A 23,382-nucleotide genomic window follows, 5' to 3' on the forward strand; every position below is an offset into this window, starting at 1 on the left:
GTACTTTCAACATCCTGCAAGTCAAAGGTGGACATACTGCAGATTATATCACATCATTGTCAGCCCAGATCAGAGGGGAACAGAAGTTAATGTGCACGGGCACATTTTTCCGGGCCTATAACTCTTATTTAATGTGAAAGGAAGAGATCTTAAACCTTAACAATACAGAGGAAAAGTTCACAGTGAATCGAGAAAAGTTCTGTAATTAAACTAAAGCCTTCACACTAATGAAAAATATATAATGCATAGTCAAGAGGGAGACAATTAAGAACTTGAGTGAGGACGATAAGGCAAAAGAACAGCTGATCTTAATCTAATCTTAACCAAACACCGTGAACTGTTGTTTCACACACAAAGGAATTCAAATAATAAATAAAGTAGATTTGGCTTCAAGGGAACTCATGCTTTAAAGTAAGATTGTGTAAAAAATTAATTTGTTAAAACAATAGATGCCAGTACAGATCAGAAATTGAAAGTTAAAAAAAATACAAGCTTGTAGTTTCACACAGTTTTTCACCACAACACAAAATGAATAGTTTGGCTCTTTGTTCATGATCAGTCAGGTTGAGAAGGATGTTAAATGTTGCCTCTTTGCTTTTTTTATCCAATAAACCAAACTAGCATGTGCTGTATTGAAATTTGAAGCAATCCCTCTCTGTGCAACATAACAGGCTCTGTTTTCATGCATGAATTAACTTTTTACATCATAAAAAAATAATAAAAATAATGCATCTTTTGAATGATTAACCTTGGAAGAAATAGTGCACAGTTGGAGAAGGTCTATTGTCTTAAAGCACATTATAATAGCAGGACAATACCTGCTGACACACACCTATGCTGAAATACAGTGTAAAAAAAAACTACAGATCGGCTCTTAATATGTCTTAGTTGAGCTTGTATCAGTGTATTAACCTGTGAGCTACTCACTCATGAGAGTACACAGCATTATTACTGACTTGTGATACTTTTTCTTTGCTTATACACTGGCTCTTTCACTGAAATAAACTAAGACATTCCAATGAGCTGTTTGTCTCTTTTGCAATACGTTTCCCAGGTTAATGCTGCTCACATCCCTACTAGGCCCATGCTACTCAATTGCACAGTTTTCAGGAAACAGGAAATTCACCAATAGACATGATGATATTGAGCAAAAACAGTGACTGAGGTCTGCGTAACAAATTCTCCTCCCTGTGAAGGAAATGCACAGGGAATGCACAGGGAATATAGTGCATCGTAATGGCCTGTGTGTTGCTACATGTGATGGAGATATCTGAGTGGCTGAAGTTAGACGTTAGCAGCTTTCCTTGTATGTGTTCACGTCCTGCATGCATTTGTTCTTGATGGCAACTGTTTCTCTGTGGGAATGTAAGTGATGGGAACACAAAGGAAGAGGCATCAGAGATAAAACAGATATCTGAGAGTGATGTTGGATCTATACAAAATATTGGCACATAAACAGTATACTGAATGATGAAGAGTTACGACTTTAACAAAACAAGCCTCCAGTCTTATGTTTCGCCGCGTTAAAAGTGCACAACGCGCCAACATTTTCCAGTTGTACCATTTCTCTCTCCAGTGTGCCACTCTCTTTCTCTCATGCCACCATAATCTCTCGTCAGCGGCATCCCCATGTGCTCCTAACCCTTATCCTTGTCTCACACCTGCGTCTCCACACCACTCAGTTTAGGCATCAGGATGCGAGGGGTCACCCCAGAGTTGAGGTCCCTCTCGAACTCCAACAGCTGGCCCATGAAGTTCAGATTCGGGGACACCACGGGGCGACGGCTCCGCACGTATTTGTAGGCATCTGTCATTGTCATGAGGGTGTGCTTCATAAGGTAGGCGATGACAATGGTTGCAGAACGAGAGACGCCGGCCTGGCAGTGCACCAACACTCCCTGTCCACTCTGATATGCCTCCTCTGTGGATGAGAACAACAGAACAGATGAGCGATGGGTGTATTCAGGCAGTGAAAAATGTTGCAGGCTGGCGAGCTGTGAGCAGCTCTGAATATAAAACAGCATCCCAGTCATTAGAACTGACAAATAACATACATTTTGTAAAGGCCTGTGAACAAGGTATCAAATCTGAGCACAAACCAGCTGATTCCTGAATGTAGACACATCACCTCATGCATGAAAAGCTACCGGTGTCCAGCAAGCAGCCACAAACATCTAAATACACTGTGGAGTTACGAGATGTTGCATTTCTCCTCTTTTGGTAGAGGCAAGCCTCCTCCCCACACTTCCTGCTGCTGTGCCAACATTTCCTGGACTGCTCTCTTCACCAAGTGCACAGAAAATTGATATCAACTCTTCATTAAACTCCCGACACAGTAAACAAGCTGACACTCAAAATGTCAAAGCAACACAGTGGGACTTAACTAACTGTATTGCAATTACTGAATTTCAATTTGTAATCCCAAATCATTACTGAAAAACAATCACATTACTGTAATGTGTTACTAACAGTGCATTGACATATATGGATTCAAAAAAAACTAGGACAGTGACAGCTACAGATAATTCTGAATGAGACCTGGCTTCGCCCACTGTGCGTGACAGACTCTATAAGAACACAGCTACACTACAGAGAAAAGTTTAGAAATGCTCAGCTTTATGACAAATATCCTCTGACACAAAGTAAGCATCAGTCAATAAAAATCATCTTGATTCCAAAAGAAACACAGAGTTTGTTTTACTCCAACACATGAAGGAACTTGCAACAATATGGAGAAAAGTGTGTCTTTAAAAATGGGTCTTTTACAAGTTATTGGCACATGAAAAAACAGGGAAACATATCACCAATGTTTTAGGTGTGAAGAGTATGTCAATTTCGTCTTCAACAATAAACACCCAGCCAACTATGTACTCAAATATGTGAATTCACAGTAGGTGTCTTCTAACTGTCCATGTATAAGAATATATCAGCAGATGGGACTCTCACCAATGAATTCAAAAACCTCCTCAAAGTACTGTCGAAGGTTTTGCTTGCTGTTGTCGGTGGCTGGCAGCCTTTTGTAGCGCAGTCCAGAGTTGACGTGGTAGAGGGGAAGGTGAGTGGTCACGTTCACCACGTAGCCGATGTTGAGGCGCACCAGCAGGTCCAGGTCTTGAGCGTCTCTCTCGTTCCCCAGAAACAGGAAGGGCAGGATGGGACTGACCACAGCGTTCTCCGCGTCAGGAGTCATCAAACTCTCATCGGACAGACATGCCGGCAATGACGAAGAGAGTGGCAGAGAAAGGTGCACTGGAAGAAGACAAGACAGAGAGAAAGTGTAGCTACAGATCATGAAAAGACCAGAAGGATACTTGAAAAGGTATATAGGGGACAGAATCTGGCCTAGCTAAACCTTTATTGAAATCACTAAATCACACTAAGTCATATTAGTCTGGAAGCTAATTAGCAATATTTGTTTGCTATAAAACATGTGGCAATGAAGACTTTTGCTTATTTTGTAGCTTTCAGCTAAACCTGAAACAACTGGTTTACGGGAATTGGCTCAGGATAAAGTTGAAACCAATAGGGATTCTTTGATGGAACAATACTGCTAAACAGCATTCAACCCAATATGACCCAGCTTTAGGATTTAACAATCTGCAGCCATTGTTTCCCTGTGGTGTTTTTTTTTACCACTTGCACACGTGCATTTTAAGAGATTCTTACTTCTGCTGTTCTCCTCATCTTGCTCTCTGTTCAGGGAGTTCAGGGCTAGGTGAAGGGACTGAGCTGTCGGCAGAGAGTGTCCTCCCTCTCTGTCTCTCTGCCAGGGTTGTGGTTTGATGAGTGTGCTCGGGGCAGACGGTGGAGGCGAAAAGGACACAGGCGAAGGCGGGGAGACAGAGCTGGGAGAAGGGGAACGAGGATATGCCGCATCTCCATCTTGCTCCTGACCATTGTCCATTCCTCCATCTTCTGCTTTATTCAAAAGTCTCTGCAGTGAGTTCCAGCCTTCGTCATAGCCAGATCCTGACCTGCGGCCCATAAAATCAAGGGCAGCCATTCTTCCCTGCTGAAGCCGCCGACGGCCAGCATGGTCTGTATGCTGAGACTGCCCATATTCTTGGAGGTTTTGACAGTCCAAGAGGACAAGGCCTGTTCCATTACTGCCATTCTGGGCCTGACTTGCACAGGTCTTCGCTACCCCTGCTCCCATTCCAGCACATTGATTCTTTTGGGCTTTAGAATGGGTCATCTTCTTGGCCAGTTCTTCAGGCCAGATAGTACGCACGCTGTAGTCATCATCATCGGCTTGGAACATACCCGTCGGATGTGCCGCACCGATGCCTCTTCCCGGGGGTTTTCCTCGACGAGGGTTGAATGTGACCACTATGGGGTCGCTGCTGCAGTAACTGCAGGTGGAACTACCTGTTTGAGAGGCTTTGGGGTTGCAACCCGTGACACAGCTCTGTATTGCCCGCAGAGGGGCTGAGGAGGACAGAGGGGTGCATGGCAGGCATCCCCCTACCAGTTTTTTCCGAAGGATAGCAGGACTTTCAAAGTTTCTGGCCTCACCAGAGCAGGAGGCACAGCGGAGAGGTTTGAACAGGCTTGCTCGGCAGTCAGACACAGTGCTGTTTGAAGAGGAGGTGTTGGAGGTCGAGGCAGTGGAGAGACACCCACCCAGATTTCTCAGACCCATATCTTTGCCTCCTCTCTTCACTGCTCCAACATTGTGAGCACAGGAAAATGAGGTGGAAGAGCTTCCTCCCCCTCCTTGGCAGTTAGCAGAGTTTGCCTTACACCCTCTGCATCTTACCAACCTCCAGCAGCCGCAACTGAATGGGTGGGTGCAGTCAATGGTGCAGGTGTGGTCTGGGCTGGGGAACCCTCCGGCATGGGAGGAGCACGGGGAGAGGGGCAGACCATGAAGAATGTGGGGACGGTGATCCTTGGAGCGGGATAGGTGTGGCTGGCTGAGTTGCTGAAACAATACTGGGACATTGGTGGGTTGGGAGGGAGGGGATGTGGGATAGTTGGAGTTTAGGATGGCAGCATGGGGCACAGGGACGGAGTTATGGTGGTAGGGTTGACTATGACTATTATGGCTTTGTTGAACAGTTCCCAGTTTGGAATTTTTCTTGTGACCTACAGAAGGAAATTCTTGGTCGCTTCTTTTAGGAAACCTACTGTTTTCCTTCTCCTTGTCACCCCTGAACCTATGCTGCTGTGCCTGAGCGGGGACGAACTGCAGGACCCCTCCAGGGGAAGTTGACAGCTGACTATGGCGACCTCGCTGTGACTTTGTTTCAGCTCCAACTGGCCTCCCTGTGGTTCCACTTTTTTGCTCACATTGTCCTTGATCCAACTGTGAAGAAACACATTTCCCTCTGCCACCTTTTACACTACCGCTGCGGCCTAACGAGTTGCTGAATCCTCCTCCTCGTCCTTTTTTGTCCACAGTCACCCTGATATCAATAGTATGTGTGTGGGAGGGAAGCCGTGGGCCGAGTGTTACTGTGCCATTGCTATGGCAGTGGCTAGGGTTGTGTCTCACCCCCGTTGGTAGAACAGGCTGGTCGTTCTTCGATTTCTGCACACGGGAAGATCTGCGTTTGCATTCCAGAGTCAGAGATTTACAGGCTGGTGAATAGAAATGTGACTGTGAAGGGTGGAGGTGAGTAGGGTGGGCGACTCGTCCATTAGAAGAGGCTGATATTTGAGAGGAATGCTGCGGGATGGTTTGTGGGGAATTCTCGCACAAGACTAAGTTTTTAGGGCGCTGAATGACCACTATGCGCTCGTCAAGAGGGAGGGGAGGCATCTGGGTTTATGCAAAGCTGTCCATTGAAGAGGGAGAGAGAGACAGAAAGAGATTTGTCAGAAAAGGACTGTAATTTAAACAAGCACTGAAAATGTGGGGCAGACTTTACATTCCATCAGTTCAGACACAACCAGAACATATTAATGTAAAATTATGAAAATTGCCCTGCAGCTATGAAATATTTACAGACGCAGTGGATTCACAAACTGGAATTGCGAGCATATTTTTTTCCACTTTTGATCCAGTATTTTACAATATTCTGTTGACTAATTAAATTTAAAAACAACTATTTGTGAAATGTAAAGCCCCAAAACCACAGACAACAACAAAAGATTTTTATCTTTTGCATATTTTTTACAAGTGAAGTTTCTTTTGCAAACCAAAACATATAAAAACAAACACAACTTATATTGTTACATCTCTGTTTTGACCATTAAGGTGTCACACATGATGTATTTCCTTTGACATTTGCTGGAAATGAAAGGAGACATTAAAGATAATACCCACTGAGGTGCATGTTTGATTTGAATGGATAAAACTGTTGTTATCACATCTGCTGAATCCATTATTAAACATACAACTCACAGTCGGTTACCTGCTTATACCAGGGCACCTTGCCAGCCATCAAATGCATATCTGTTATAACGGGAGGTTGACATTCATTATGAACTAAATTTGAAACTGTTTCCCAGTAATATCATTACATTAGTCTGTAAAATTCAAAATCTGAAGGTGCAAGAGTGTACACCTCTGCAAATGATCCCAGCAAATGATCCCAGCTAATCCCGATGGCACGGTGGCTTCTCAAAAGCTGCTTCATGAGAGCTGCAACAACCTTCAACCCCCCGAAGAATCCTCATTCTTAACAAGATACATTTAGTCACATGAAATAATAAGTCAGGCCTGGTCAAGACTTAATATATGTACTGTGCATACTTTTCCTATCAATATATATATATTTTATATATTTTTTTTTTTGCACGGCTTCATCCGGCTCTCCCAGTTATCTAATGGCTCATTGGGATTCTTCACTTTAAAGGTTGTGTAATACTGGAGAGCCATTAGATATTCTGAAATGAAACCCTCCCTCCCTGCAGCGCTCCAGCCTGTTCATCCTGCCTCTGGTATAAACTAAATTAACCGACTCCTTTGGGCCAATTTAAATGAGCATTTGTCCAGGCCATGGTATAAACAGAAGGTCACCACGCACACAACCATACAACTGAGCTGGAGAGAAGGCTTTCTCACCATGACACAGCTAAAAGAGATACACTGGGTGTCATTTGTTAATATGCATGTTGTGATTACATACATATCGAAGATTCTTTTTGTATCATTAAATTCCCTTTATGATTAATGGTTTTAATAACAGGATGGTACAATGACTACAATAATTCAAAAGATTTATTAGGGCTGCTCTCCAATATAAGGATGAAATATTATTGTGGTTAAAGTGAAAATCCACCCTCTGATACACAGACTATTTAATTAAATCAATCTGAGACATGTGATGCACCCAGGAGTTGTTTGGTTGATGAAGTCCTTTCATTTACTTTTTGTCACACTGGCTATAGGAGTGGCTACACAGGCCAGGGCACATTTTAGCATGCTAATGTTAGTAGCCTATATGATTGAAAGCACAGCTTTAAACTGATCATACCGATGGGGTAAATCGAGCAAAAGGACCAACTTTTTTTGATGGGTCGTTGTTCTGAAACCATAATAATTAGATGACTTTTTTTTTATTTCCATGGATACACAACAACCGGAGGTATATATATAGTATATATTGTTTGAAACAAATACACTTCTGTTTTGCAGTAAAATCAATGTAAAAAAGTGACTCATCTGACCCAGTTCTCCCCTACAGTCTGTTTAGCTCTTTAAGATGTAGAGGATATTGGTATCTCAGCTTCATATTCCATTTATTGCTTAACTTGTAAAGTTTATACATACTGGCAAGTCTTGAAAGAAGCACATCTCTGAAAATGTGCACTTCACATTTCAAAAGCGCACATTTTCTAGCAGTGCTTGCAGCACATGTCTCAAGAGCTAGCACCTAGCACCACTATGAGGTTTTGGGTAAAATGTCTTTTATTATCAGCTCAAAATGTTATTGTCCAATACTTTGACGAAATCCCTTCAAAACAAGAGAGATAGAGCCTAACAGTGACGGCTCTGGTTCTGGAAGTAAATTTCACATTCATTTTCTCTATTGACGTTTCTTTAAATCCTTGTAAAATGTCTGTATAAAAAGTCTGTAACCAGGCCGATCAGCTACAACATGAATCAATGATGAATTAAAAAAAAGTATTGGAAAGAACACTGAACATTTAAGATTGGAGGAAGGAGGAACTACACATCCCATAAACCATTATAAATGACTTCTTTCTAATGACTTCCAGCTTGTTCTTGAATTTACAGCAGCATATACCATTGTATCATAATCTCGTAGCTTGTGGTAAATCTACCTTGGATGGTTACAATATTATGACTGACTGTAGTCTAAAAATAAAGGGTCAGTTCATATTATGGTGTCAAGCCATGCAGATACTTTCAGCTTTATTCCCAAATGTTGGTTTGTGGTGCTCACAACAGTTTAATAACAACTTTTAACGGTGCATTATCTATTGGAACAGCTTCCTACCAAAGAAGAGTTCCAGTGGAAACCACTCAGATGAAGGCAAAGCACAATCTATCTGCATGGCTATATACCAGATGTAAAGCGAGAAAATGTTTGTGGAGTGAGTGCTTTTGCAGGTGGTACATCACATATCGCCTCTTTACAGTGTTTGTTAGGGTGAATGTTTATTTTATGCTTAAAACCCTGTGAGCCACAAGAATCTCTCAGGGAGAAGAAGACCAAAATAAGGGAGACTAGGTGGAACAGATACTGAGGACAACACTGGTTATAAAGAAAAATACAGGGGGGACAGATTTTAACATGACACTGTAAAAACCACAGACTACAGGGGAGGAAGGGATATGTCACACTAATCTGGGGATGCCTTCAGTCCCAACAGAACACAGTTACTGACCCATAGAGAGAGCAAACCATGCTCCCGTGTCCCCGTGCTTATATCCACGCACAGAGTCCGACGATGGCGTCCTCATCTTTTTTTTTTTCTTTTTCCTTTTTCAGCCTTGCCTGTGGTGGAGGGGGTGGGGGTTACATTGACCCAGTTTTGTCATGGTGGCAGTCACCATCACTCTGATCACTTTTCCCTCACACACTGTAAACTGCAGGCGAGTGGCCTTTTCACTCACTCATTGTTACGGCTCCCGCAGACAAGCGAGAGATGGAGAATACAAAGTGTACCAGGGATGCCTCTCGGAATTTCACTTAAAAATGAAATAAATAAAAGATCATCCCCTAAAGTAAAAAGGCTGATCATCTAACGGGCCAGTTACACTGAAAATAACAGATTCTTTGTGTGCAACATACATCATTTTGAATGTTTACATATATGCAATATGCAAAAAAAATTACACTACATGTGAGATTCATTATATGAGATGAAACAAATCAGGGGTATTTAGGGAACTTCCATCTATATTTGGGTACAATTTGGTGCATTGTGAGGGGTCTGTTGGCATTGGTAGAGGTGTGTGCTCTACTGAGTTGACATTGTAGTTTCTAGTGTTGTCTCTGTGTGTATTTCCCTTTAGGTTTGGGGAGTTCTTTACCGATTACTTTTGGTACATTTACTTAGATACTTAACTTTGGTGAAATCTTGAGTAATTTGTAGTTTACTTGAGTATTTCTTGTTTATGTGACTTGATTTGCTCAACATCAGCAGCCATAGTAGTATTAAGTAGTAACCTACACCAGGGAAGTTATGTTTTCACCCCTGTCCCCGGTTCATCTCTTTGTTTATAAGCAAGATTACATTACACCATTACATGGTGGAAGCATATGGTAGGAATCAGGGAGGAACACATCACATTTTAGTGTGGATCCAGATCAGGGGGAAGATCCAGGCTTTGTTATCACTTTCTTTAACATTGTGAGATAGATTTTAAATTTTAACACAGAGAATAACTCTTCAGACACATTTAGGTAACTGATAACTAAACAGTATGTAGCAGTTTGGTGCAGCTTGATTGAATTGATATTGACTGTTGGGCCCTTGGCGGGAGGTATGTGCACCATGCCATTTTTGTTAAGATTAAATAAGTAGTTTCACAAACCCTTTTTCACTTATTGCTGACCACTTGATAAAAAAAAGCAATTTTAGAAGACAATTAAAAAAAGGTAAAACAGCTAAAGGTAAAAGTACTGTTGATTAGAAGGTTAGCTGAAATCGTAATTGAATTTGTGTTATTTATGTGAAATCCAGTTGGTGGGCCCTAAGTAATCAGTCTTCCTCACACATTCAATGGAATCTGATAAAAGTCTGTAAGCTTCCTGCTCCGCCAACATACAGTACATGGTGAGTGCTGTTGTGTGCGTAGATAGTAATTGTCTTTCAAACGGGAGCCGTCTCAATCTGCCTCATTTGGAGGCTACAGCCAAACAGAACAAAGTGCACAAAGAGAACAGGCTTGTTCGATGATCAAAGACTTGTTCTTTTCAGTTTGTGATTTGACAGCTTTTCATTATCGCTCCCTTGTTAATAGCCGCAGTTGCCAGATCCTAGTTAGCATCAGAGGTGGCAGCCAATCTGAAAACTCTGACAGCCCAACAGAGAGCAGTGTCACTGAATGCCAACAGCACATAGAGACAAAGGCACAGGATCATTGCTGACCACGGAATTTTTACTGGACATGTTTTAAGTCAAATATAAGTACTCTTCGAAAAAGAAAAAGGCCAATGGCCTCGTTAAAGAATCTTAAAAATTGTATCTATTCCCTCTATCACAAAAAATTGTATAGTGTTCGTTTTAGAAGTTTAATTGCAAGGCAGACGTCTGTCCTCAGTTTAATGAATGTCTCAAATTTCTACATCACCGAGCTGCTGTGGCTGAAGAGGTAGAGCGGGACAGAGCCCCTTCAGCTGATGAGATAAAAAACAGCCCTCACACTCTGCTCGTGTATCAATCTGCACAGTGAAGTAACAACAATAAAAACACTTGTTTGACTGGGTAGGTACCTTAGAAAATAGGCATGTTTTTAAGCATGTTCTCTTTCAGTTTGAGAGCAGGACTTAGAAATAGAGCGGGTCGCCCTCTAAGCAGAGGGTCAGTGGTTCGATCCCAGTCTTCCCCATTCCAGTGTCCTCAGGCAAGATACTGAACTCCAAATTGCCCCCGTACCATTCTAATAGTGCTGCACATATAGATGCACTGTATGAATGTGTGTGTGTGAATGGGTGAAAGGCAAAACTTTACTGTAAAACGCTGTGAGTGGTCATCAACACTGATACCCCAGCTTGTGCTTCGATTTTCCCTGCTTGTGTTCAAACTGAGCGCTTGCACTCAGATTTCCTGCCCTCCAGCTTCACCTCCTCTTCTTGCACTCAAGCTGCTTCTGTGCATGCATGAAACGTCTGCTCTCGGATTCGTCCTCTGCTCTTGGATTTTCTCTTCGGCTCGGGATTTTTTTGGGGCATAATTCCCCAAGCAATAGAATGCCAGGTGTAGTGATAACATATGAAGGAGAACCGCAAGTAGAGGAGCTGAAGCTGGAGCGCAGGAAACCTGTCCAAGCAACAAAATATGTGACTGCAAGTGCACAGGCTGAGCACAAGCTAAGCAAATCCAAGCCAAAGCAGGGGTTATCCGAGTGCGAGCGCAGGGTATTGGAGTGAAAGCAAGACCAAATCTGAATGTGAAATTCTACTCTCCAAACTGAAAGACCACGCTCTTGAATAAGGATAAGAAAGAAACCCATAGGAAAATTTGATCTATTTGACCGACTACTGCCATTAGAGGATCGCCAATATTAAACTGTGTAAAACGTGTAACATTGTTGATTACAGCCAGGCTACAACTGAGCAAAAATCATATTATATAATAACCAAACCTATGCGTGCTGATACTTCAGAGATAGCTCACCCCAGTGTGAGAATGACAGCGAAGTGCCGAGTGCACAATAGCAGCATACTATATATTAGGCAACTCATATCACAGTGTGAGATTGCATAATATATCTACCAGGGATATGACTCCAGAGGTTGACAGTAAACTGTGAATAAGTTATGTGCACCTTTCAGAGGAACTGAGGCATAGCAGCTACCGAGGATCCTATTTTAAAAACTTTGGACATGTTGCATCTCATATAAGGCTGAATAAACAAGTGCTGCAGGATGGATTAAGCAGAGGGGAGCCAAATGCAAATGTATGCACATGATCATGGCTGTATTAATATATAAGGGAAAAGGCTAACTTATGCTAAGCTTTGCAATCGCAGTTGCTGCTCCTGAATTCGAGCTCATGAAAGTGTAATGATGAAAGGAAATGTTTTAAAAAAGAAGAAGAAGAGGAAAAAAGGAGCCACTTAGTTTTAGTTGAGCCTACGGGGGAGATCATGACGCCCTCCCTCCGCTCGCTAACCCACGATCAGAATAAAGATAAAAGCTTTTTGGTCACAGGCAGGAGAGGAGAGAGGAGGATGGTGCACATGCTAATAATCCTCGACATGACTTAACACTTTCTCTCCAACACCTGAGGAAACCCTGCATCTGTCCATATCTATGCTTTTGAGGGTGGCGGGGGGGGGGGCTTGAGTCACTCCGACATCCTGGACAGGTCGCCAGCATGTCACAGGGTGGTAAGCTACTGGTTAAGCTACTTTAAGACATGCACTGAACTCCGGACATTATCTGGATGGGCTGTATGGGAGGGCGCAAATGTGCGAGTGAGAGACTCTCCAAAGATTTTCTCCAAAGTTTCTTCCGCCAGCTTCTAAGTAAAAACTCCTGAGAATGTCCGAACGAGCCAATGTGAGAAAACAGCAGGAGATCTACCACAGAATTCACTGCGAGCGAGTGGGCATGTTTATTACGTTTCTAACACGTGGCAGATGTAAAAATGGAAGAAAATAAATAAATAATACAAATATCAAAAAAGTGATGCCATACACACGTTTTTGAATATAAGGGCCAACATTGGTATTGATGGACTGTAAACAAAAACACGTGATCTACACAACAGTATTAATAGGTACAAAAAACCTTGCTGTGAGTCAATCATCTGCACAACCATGCTGCCCAAAACCTCCACCATTACATTGCTTTACTATTTTACTATTTCTGTATTATATTATTTATGAAGGTTAATACATTTTGTCATGAAAAGAGACGTAAAAATAACATCCACTCTACTAAAGGGCATGAAATGACGGGGCTTCATATACAGTAGATAGTGGAGACTGTACTCGTTTGATGAATGTCACTGCATCCTATGAGTCAGAGTGGAGATACTGTATAGGCTTTATTATGGGGTGCCCGGTCCATCTCCAGCTGTAGAGGTGGTGCAGTGACTGTTTTTGGGGACAAGCTGTTAAATGAGGGGGGGGGGGGGGTTCTGTTTTTGGGAGCAGATGGTTTTCTGGCTGTACAAGATTGATGGTGATCCCCTCTCTCGCTCCGACTCAGCTTTATGCGGCTCCTTCATCAAAAGGCACCTGACAGCCGAACACCCACACAGCAGAATGGACACGCCGCAGCAAAACCCAGGCAATAACACGAGGAAGCGCTGTTCAATTACTGGCTTGTAAAATTGCTTGAGTTAGGAGTTATTCCTCTGCTGCTGCATGATAAAGGAAGGTTGTTTTTTTCCATCGTGGAGGGGGAAAAAAACGTCTGTTTCGAGATAACGGATGGCAGAAATAAATTAGTCATCTGAGTCACTTGTTTCCAGAGGGTGATGAGCAGGACGTTTCTGTTCGAGGACAATCCACATATCCACGTTTTTTGCTTGTGAGCTGGCACAAAATGATCAGCTGCTCTCTTTATATAGTCGTTTACACACTAAACCAAACAGACACATGGAAGAAAGAGCTATGGGCACTGGTCACATGAGAAAAACAGTGGGATGTATATGAAAATGTACCAAACAACACTGACTGTCAAAGAGTTGGCGGAGATAATAGATCCACACACAGACTGATGCTGATCTTAACAACTACACTGAACAGGTTCCTGCAGAGCCGCTGTTTCGAGAGTAACAAAGTGTGTTGACTGAGTTACACTGGCAGCGAAGTGACGGGGGTCACCGAGCGGCTCCGCTGAGAGAGGAACAGGTGCTGCATGATGTTAACCGTGTCTCCGGTCATGTCATGTCACTGGCCTCCACCACTGTGATCTTACCCGCAGCAAAGTAGTGGTGGAATCTAAATACACCTATAAATGTGTGTGAAAACTGGTAAATTATGACAAATTGTTACTTCATTGCTTGGGTTGAATGATGCCGTTACACAATGCCTCTGTGAAGGCAGCACAAACCCTGAAATTCCAACACATGAAACCACACAAGAAACGGATGAAATGTGATGTTAAAGAAAAAGAAAAAGCTTGTGACATGAGAAGATCAATGCCAGTATCAGTTTGAACAGAACCTTGTTGCTTCCCCCCTGTTTCCAGACTCAAAGCTAAGATCTAGTTTCATGTTCAACAGGCAGACATGAGGGAGGTATCAGTTTTCTTTATGACTCTTGGCAAGACAGTGAATAAGTGTAGTTTTCAAAGATTTCCTGAAAGATGCAGATCCTGAACAGGGGGCAGATTCAGAAATTTCTTCTCCCTTTATTTAATATTTTGAGCGTTTTTCAAAATGTTCCCCTTTATCGTAGGATAGGAAAATGCATTGTTCTTGGTGGGAAAAAATCAGGCATGTTTAAGGGAATGATATGTACGAGGCAAGCAGGACTTACACAAAATGAACACACACAACAGAATACAACTGGAACGGCACTCAGTAGTACGCACCCCTCCGCTGTGGCCCAATCAAGCTGCCCCAAATTACACCCTCATCCGAGAAATCAGATATACAAATATCCTGGATCCACACCAAAATTTAATGGGTTCCTCCCTGACCCACACCACATCCTTTGACCAAGTTTCGTAGAAATCTTTGGTTTCAGTGTTTTATTCCTGCTTAATTCCTTAATGGAGGTACTAAAATACATGCTTTAGATCTTAATAGTATTTGAGGGTTTAAATGGCCCAAAGCTTTGTAACCACATTCATTAGAGAGCTGCAGTTGTAACTGTTTTGAATGTTTAAACTTTATGTATAAAGCCGATTCAACTGAATTCTGAAAGACTTGACATTAACCCACTGACACACATTAGTACCTGGTTCCTTCTCATTACATCCTCACTGTTGGTAACTGAGTGAGTCAAAGCCATTTGGGGTTAAAACGTCTTATTCAAGCAGCCTCGTGTGCAGGTCTCTCTCACAGTCATTATCATTCATATCATACTTGTGAGGGGCAGGAGGCGCTTCACCCTCTGCTGCTGTTCCCCACCTACAAGCCGTTCTGCTGCAGTGACAAGCTGGATGCTGTGACTCCAGCTTCACTGGCAAACTGCAATGCATTGGTGCTCAGCCAAATGTATTTTCAGGATTGAGCAATAAAACAGAGAGAGTGTTTGGCTTGTTTAAGTTTGATGCCAAAAAATGTTGGAATGTTTAAATGCTGATAACCTTGATGATATTTCTGCCTCGCTGCAGACGTGTGAATGAGTTTGATCTCTCGATATTAACATCTATGTGGGAAGTGGCTCTTTTCTTTCACGAGAGAAACGTTTGCTCATAGCAGAAAGCGGTCACAGCATGTACACCGCCGAAGAGGTTGTGCTTTCATTCCTGTCTGTTTGTTTGTTTCGTTACATTTGGGTGCAGATCCGGATCAGATCCAGGATTTTGTGTGAAATTTGGTGCATCTTGATTGAATCTAAGATGACTGTTGGGCCGTGGACGAGGTACGGGCTCCACTGAGTGACATTCTCGTCTTTACAAGTTTACATCTTTGGTGTTTCCATAAACTGCCTCGAACTAAACATGACATGAACACGTCACAACAGATTTCAAATGATTTCAAGCTGATCACAAACAAATATAGGGAAATTAATGTGAGCCTCATCTATCAAAAGAGTTTAGCCATTGAATTCATAGGATTCTCCAGGCGTACATTACGAGGTAGCAGTGTTAATTATTTACCAAAGTGAGGTGTTGTTGCGAGAAACTTTAAGCATCGTCACAGGAAAACACAAACTTACATTACGTTGTGCAGTGGGACGAGGAAAACAAAGGAGCAAATTAAGTTAGACAAAAAAGGTCTGGATTGTAAAAGGGAATTGCCACCTGAGAAATGAACTGAGCCATGAGGGCTTAAATCATTATGACTCACTCTCTAATCAGGCTTAAGCCACACAGCTAATGATGTAAGCTTTACTCAGGACAAAAGAAATGACTCTCAACTCGGCTGTATGTGACTCACATGCACAAATGAATGTGTGCTTTGTCAACATTGGCATGATAAGGGTTCAAGAATGACACACACGTCATTGACCAAGTGTTTAATGTGACGCCTCCGCACGTCTGAGATACTGCTCCTGTTGTTTGAGTGATCCGGACTGATTCAGATTCCACGTCGTAGCACTGCAGTAATAAAGCACTTGGGAACGCCATTAGATCTCCATTTTAACTGCTAATCAGTGTTAGCCTTTTGCTAAATGTGTTCTTCACTCGAATCGGCGTTGTTTCGGCGTCTCATCATCAGAGCTCCAAACCACCACAGGCTACTGAGGGGGAAGTCAAAATAATTACATCACCTCATCTCCACCGTCGGCCGACAGAAAGTGATGGAAGCAGCAGCACAAACCGGGCCAATCAGTGAGCAGCGTGATAGGAAGCATTCAGCGACTCCACGTTCAGTCTAACTGATTTCACACTGAGAGGAATACCTGGCTTTTTGGACACACTGCAGCAGGATAATCCTCACACATCCACAGTGGTGGCTTTTATTTTATTATTTAAGAGTTGAAAAATGGATTGGTGGTGCTTCGGCTGCAGAGCAATAATTCCTCAGGGTGCCACAGAATTCACTGACATGTTATTTTATTATGGAGCTACTATTTCCCATATGCTCCAAGCCATAATCTACAATCTTCCAACCAATGCTTGCCAGGTGTTCCTAAATCAAGGCTGGTAACTAAGGGTGACAAGGATTTTATTCCTTAATTGAGGAGATTAGATATACCAGCAATTTATCTGTTTTAAACCATTGCTTAAAACGTATTTTTATGGAAAAGCTTTTAAATGCCTGGTTTTTAATTGGATTTAATTATTATTATTATTATTATTATTTTTGTTGTTATTATAGAAACATTATATGCTTAATCTTTTATATTTAACTCCACTAATCAGCACACTGACAACTATAAAAAAGAGCTATGGCAGCCAAACTCAAGACCCATTGTAATGTCAAAATAATGAGATGGGAGATTCACTTCTGTGCAGTTTAATAAGAAATGAAAAAAATGACTTAATTCTTAAAATAGAACTCTAAGAATAGAAAGTGAGAAAAGCAGCTTGGAAAAAAGCTTTTTGTGGTTTGCTGGGATTTGAGTCCTCTGCTACGTCAAGATAAATAAAGAAGAAATATGGTTTGAATGAATATTAAAATCTGTAAAGAATGATTTCTTTAATGTAATGGTTATTTCTGTGTATACGCAGCATCACCCCACAGAGCAGCTGTCTCACACACTGGACCTTCAACGTGTCAAAAGGACAGACAGGCATGACAAATACAGTCATTCAGATAAATTAGTAACATGCCCACTTAAAGCTTTTGTGTGAGTGTGTTGTGCAGTAATTGATCCGTGTTTGTTTCAGTCTATTTTCATTTGAACCAGGGGAGGAGACTAAGATGGAACTAAGATGTCACCTCAGCCTGAGAGGAACCAGTTGATTCAAACAAACTCAGCTCCAGGCTCCTCGGTGTTAATTGCAGGTTCAATGTGTCCTCTGACGATTGTGTCTCCTGCAGATCTTTGCCCTCAGAAAAACAACAAACAAAAACTATCTATCTGTCAGGAGTTTCTCAAAATGATAAACAAACGGCCATATCGGCGAGTTCCACTGCGTTAACGACTGTCTTTATCTGTTTCCCCTCTGGAAATTAAGCCAGACAATCTTTATGTCCTCCAAGAAGAACCCTCAAAGAAAGTATGAGTGTGCATGAAAACGACGACGCAGGACCCCCCCCCACACACACACACACGCACACACTGTCACAGCATCTCCCTCAGCCTCATAGCCGGCCTGCGGCATCAACATTCAGAGGGATGGATGCTTGATAAAATCATTATTATTAATGGTGCATGGGAGATTTTCAACGCTGTTGTCGAACAACAACTCTGCAATGTAAGAAAGACTAGTCACACATTTTATTGTCTGATCTCATATTTTATCCTTTAAGGTGTAGTTGGGTTATTGTGCAGTCAACTACTAAAAGTTTTTATATGAAGTCTTCTTATTATGAGATGTAATACAAAAAGTTATAATGTAAAATGACATTGGTCTCCTTTGTTCAGTTAGATTAATTTGTATACGTTCACATATGCAGATTACACTAATTTGTAAGCTATACTTAAAATTCCAGTGTGGGAAACTGAGGTTTTTAAATCTCATATTTTACATTTTTTAATATGGTTGACAAATAACTTTCTAACCTAGAACTTAAATGTGCAATATGTAACTTCAGCCACACGGGATCTCGCAATAAAAACAATGGCAAAATACCCAGTTTGATGATGTCGAGAAGCAGTGAGGGATCATCAGAGCTGTTGTCTTAGTGGTGGACGACGGAAATCTACCTGACATGATATGAGCTCATGTATTAAAGTTTAATTCATGTTATGCAGCTAATGTAAGTACACAAGTCAACAAAATATTGATGTTTTACACAGCTGTTTTTATACATTTGAACAAAGGTATTGTTGCATATTATGTCTGTAACTCCTATCATACAATCCACAAGTAATTCATGCTCTTTTTTTCAGAAGCAGCTCCTAAGATCACTCATTCACTTCTCTGTCGCAGCCACTACTGACCTTTTCCTTTATTGATTCATCTTAACTGTGCACTTTACAAAATGTCAGCATACGGTCATCAGAGTTTCCCAGGGTCCAGGAGATATATACGTGACCCACACTTTAAAGAGTTGCAATTATTTTTCAATCAATCAACTAATTGATGAATCAGCAGATTTTCTTCAGCTCTATTTTACAAACAATAAACAGTTAACTTGTTTTTGATGAGCAGAGTGTTGAGATTTCAGACAGTATGTCTCATCATCTTGGACAGGTGCAGAGTTGCACAATGATAGTTTTGCAACCATACAATGCAAAGCAAAGCATTGTGGGTGTTAGCAGAATGTGTACTGTACATTTCTTGTCAAAAAAGCATAATATTTCCAAAAGTATATATGAATATGTGTATATAATATATGTGATATGTGATATGTGATATAAGTAGGGAGTGATTTTGGATGCAGCCACAGTAATGTGGGGCAAGAGACTATCCCAGCATGCACTGGGAAATGAGCAGGGAACCAGAATGAGTCTCCAGTCAAAACAAGCAGTTGAAACTGTGGGCAGTTTTCAGTTACTGCTTTCCTGACCTTTGAGTCTTGGGACTGACAGAATAAACCGGAGCACTGAGACAAACGGGTACAAACCAGAGCTGAAGCTATTCGCCCATCCAGTTTCCAAGCAAAAAGTTTGGTCAGTTCTCAATGTGAAGAGCTTCTGCTCCCCCTTGTCTTACACCATCGTAAACAAAAATAAATTGTTTGCTTTTGGAACTTTTGGACTAAACCAAACAATGAAAATGTGATCATGCATCGTGATGGACATTTTAAACTATTTTCCAAAGACTAAACTAGAGTAATCTCGAGATTATTTCAATCTGTTGATTGAAAAGTTACTTGCGGATGCTAATGCAAAATCCTTAATGACAGTAATCTCAAAGAAATATCTCATTAATATTTTCAGTGTTAATATCTCCTCCTCCTGTAAAATCTCTTTGTTTAATTGTAAACAGGTTGTTGCATTAAACCGTAAGTAAAAAACATTGCATTGCATTTTATATTTAGTCTGTCCTTTTTTAAAATTATTTGATAAGTTTTTTGTGTTAACAAAAAAAATAAACGCTAAACAAATAAAATTAATTCATGAATTAAGTGAACTAAAGGCAGCCTCAACTGGAATGTCACTCATAAGACTACATTCCTCCTCCAAGGCCCAACAGTCTTATGAAGTCACATTTAAATTCCTTAGATCCTGATTTTTGGGGGCATCTGAACCAAAATGTACAAATATCAGTCCCCTAAACATTTTTCATCAAGACCTAAGAATTATTCTCTAAGAAATCAAGGAAAAAGGTTGAAATACATCCTATTTTGCAACGTTAAAGAAAGAGGGAAAACAATTCCTGGATCCGCTTCAGAACTGGATCTGCACCAAAATCTAAATGGTTCTTCCCTAACCATCACAACCTACCACCAAGTTTCATGGTAATCCATACATACAAACAAACCAACAACAGAAAACATAACCTCCTTAGCTCCTGAGCTGGATGATCACTGTGATCCACATTGTCCCAACACAGAGTCTTCCTGCAAATGCACTGCAGTGTTTGCAACCTGCCTGCCTCACCCTACCACTACTTGTTGAGAAAATAAAAGAGTAAGCTTCAACTGTAAAACGTTTGAAAAAGAGAAAATCCATACACCTAAAGCTCCTGTTAAAGGATTTATTTGCCAGTGACGTTTGGAGCACAAGGCTCTTTCTCCGACTTCTGATAAAGAAACAGAGTCGCCATATTAAATACCCACAATCCACTTTGAATGAATAACGTGATGTATCACCAACACAGAATATATACATATCATAGATATCATAATAAATGCATAGAAAAATAGTGTCAAATATAAACCTACGTATATGATTCATGACACATCGAACGCTGGTCATAATGAAAAACTATTAGGCTCGTCTCGGTGTAGTTATATGTTAAAATATGGAGTAACACCATAGATCAACATTCAGTGGGATGTATTGAGAAATATCTAGAAAAAAACATGTTATCAATAGAGAACTCAGTCATGATGGAGGAAGTCAAATCACATGAATGGTCTCATACCAAAGTTTTGGGGCCAGAGTGCCCATTGTATATATGATATTTTAAGGGCGTATGTTAATATCTCCCCTCTGCACATGCACTAAGTGTAGAGATGTTGTGTTTTGCCTTAGAAATGTCTACAGCCACTATGCAGGATGTTATCTTGTTCCCGATACTACTATGAGTCTTTATATATCTGGTGGTTTTACCTACAGTCCACATGACACCATGTAGATGACACTGGCTGTGGAACGTGTAATTATCCCCTTTATGTTGTGTTTATTCCTGTATGGGAGGTGGTTGAAGGAGTTTCCACTGTAAACACCCAGTATGTTTGATTTCCAGAAGAAGCCTTCCAAATCACTCTCATCAGCCAGCTTGGCTCCTCCTTCATGTCTGCCAATCCACACAGGCACATCCTTATACCCACAATGCCCTTTGTTTCTGCTGGGTGAGTGCACTTCGACAATGAACTGTGTGTCAATAAATCACTGGCTGCTGCACATCTCTGCTGCTCTGCCTCTCATCAGCCCCACCACATGCAGATGGACCAGATATCGTGTTTACATTCTCCCACTGCATCATGGACGTGCACAGCATAGAGCTAAAGTGACCTGGGCAACTGCCCGTTTACCCTGAGCTGCCCTTCTGCTTAAAATAAGTTGTATTTGTATTGTGGCTGCATAATTATGAGAAGCCCAATAGTTGCTAAATTTTGGCCAAATTAAATCGCAAAGAAGAATTTATTTTCAAAGTTTAAATATTGTGGTTTGCATTCAGATAGATGATAGATGACCTAGCCGTGCAAATAGTTTACAGGAAACCGATCTGGACTAATGTGTTAACTTTCCATAGCATGGGGGGGTGATGCCTTTTTTAGGTTCCAGCAATGGCCCCTCAAAATGTGTGTGCACGTCCCTGCCCTGTATTGTTTGTTAATTGGGGCTACACTCTGCAGAAAATCGTCAAGTTCCTGTTCATGGGGTCGCTAGATGGCGCACTGCTTAATTTCTCCGTATCTCTGATCGCATTTAAGCCTTTGAACCCAGAAATAAGAGCAGATGTGGGCTGCAGGGCCCGAGACCCCAGGCCGGGACCCCCACTCACTCACTGTGTTCAAGTTCAGCTTCGTGTGTTGTCCCTGACACCTTCACACGTCTGCACTTATTTACCTCTACAAATACCAGCCTGCACTCACCGCGGCGAACACTGACTGCTGACATCCAGCGGCGAATAACATGCACGGTTTGTTTTTTTAAAATATGTGGCATCAATTTGACAGCAGATCAGAAACACATGAATAGCTCCAAGACATGATAAGATATATATGTTTGACTCTGTATATAAGCTGAAGCTGCTGATGGGGGGGCTGAGAGGCTGCAGGCCGACCACCACCAGAAGTAACGTTAGTAAATAAGAAAGATCACTTACATCAAGAGCGACAGTCCCGTGCCGTGATCATGGTCTGTGCGCCACACAAAGAGAAGAAGAAGGAGAAATCCTCATGTCTGTAGTGGCCCGAGCTGCAGGACCCGCCGCGTTGGTTCCATCCAGATGTGTAACACCACCTTCCCCGCCTGCTCCTCTCTCCATGGATTTCAAAACACGGGATTTATATGTACATGGAATTATTATAACAGTGATAAATAAAAAAACGAAAAGAGACTTGACATGCACAGCTCTGCCGGGTTAAAAAACAAAACAACAAAAAAAAACAAAGCGAGAGAAATAAGTAGATGTGATGAGAAGGTGCTTGGCTGACTCAGCTGGCGTCACGTCTGAAGCGTGTGTCACTCCGAGCCGCGGTGCGTGTGTGTGAGGACACACTGACAGGGGGTGGGGGTGAGCGGGGGGGGGCTCTTTTGTCTCCGCTGTGCATGATGACATCATCCCAGACCAATGGCGAGACGCACGGGACGGAGGGGCACAGGGGCGAGCACGCAGCACGTGCGGAGCCGGTGGGAGAGGGGGGGGGGGGGGGGGGGGGGGGGGGGGGGGGGGGGGGGGGGGGGGGGGGGGGGGGGGGGGGGGGGGGGGGGGGGGGGGGGGGGGGGGGGGGGGCTGATGAAGAACAACGTATAGTTTGCATGAGCCGTCACTGAGTACCGTCATGTTTACTGTAAGTATCTATGACTATTCACTATTGACCACACGTGCTGCGTAATAGCAGAGTCACTCCAGTGGTTGGAGCCAGATGAGCTTTCATAAAAATATCTATTAATAGATTCATGTATATATGACAAAACAAAACAACTGCATTGTTGAAGTAAATGTGTTGACAGTGTTGTTATGATCTTTGATTATTAATTATTGGTATCGTTTTTGCCAAAATGCGCATACCAAATGTTGCTCTGCAGATAAATTGTCCCTAATTTACAAAGACCTATTATATATTACATTGTTATATTCTTACAGTAATACTCATGTATGGAATCGTTTTCTTGAAAACACTTGAAAATTAACTATTTGTGTTTATTTTATCCTTCTCAATTGATATTAATTTTAAATGTTGTTTTATCATTTCATTTATTGTATTTTTGTATTA

The 23,382-nt window shown here is 41.8% G+C and overlaps 1 protein-coding gene across 1 annotated transcript; it reads right to left on the bottom strand.

Annotated features, from left to right (window-relative positions):
* Positions 1–596: 596 nt before the first annotated feature.
* On the bottom strand, positions 597–22,672 carry si:dkey-175m17.7. Its single transcript, XM_034606056.1, has 4 exons — positions 22,269–22,672; positions 3,667–5,780; positions 2,947–3,249; positions 597–1,921 (listed from the first exon to the last, which is right to left on the bottom strand). Exons 2-4 carry the CDS (start codon positions 5,762–5,764, stop codon positions 1,656–1,658), a joined length of 2,667 nt encoding a protein of 888 aa, XP_034461947.1. The 5' UTR covers positions 5,765–5,780; positions 22,269–22,672; the 3' UTR covers positions 597–1,655.
* Positions 22,673–23,382: the final 710 nt, after the last annotated feature.

This window comes from Hippoglossus hippoglossus, chromosome 14 (assembly GCF_009819705.1).
Source record: "Hippoglossus hippoglossus isolate fHipHip1 chromosome 14, fHipHip1.pri, whole genome shotgun sequence".
NCBI classification, from domain to species: domain Eukaryota; kingdom Metazoa; phylum Chordata; class Actinopteri; order Pleuronectiformes; family Pleuronectidae; genus Hippoglossus; species Hippoglossus hippoglossus.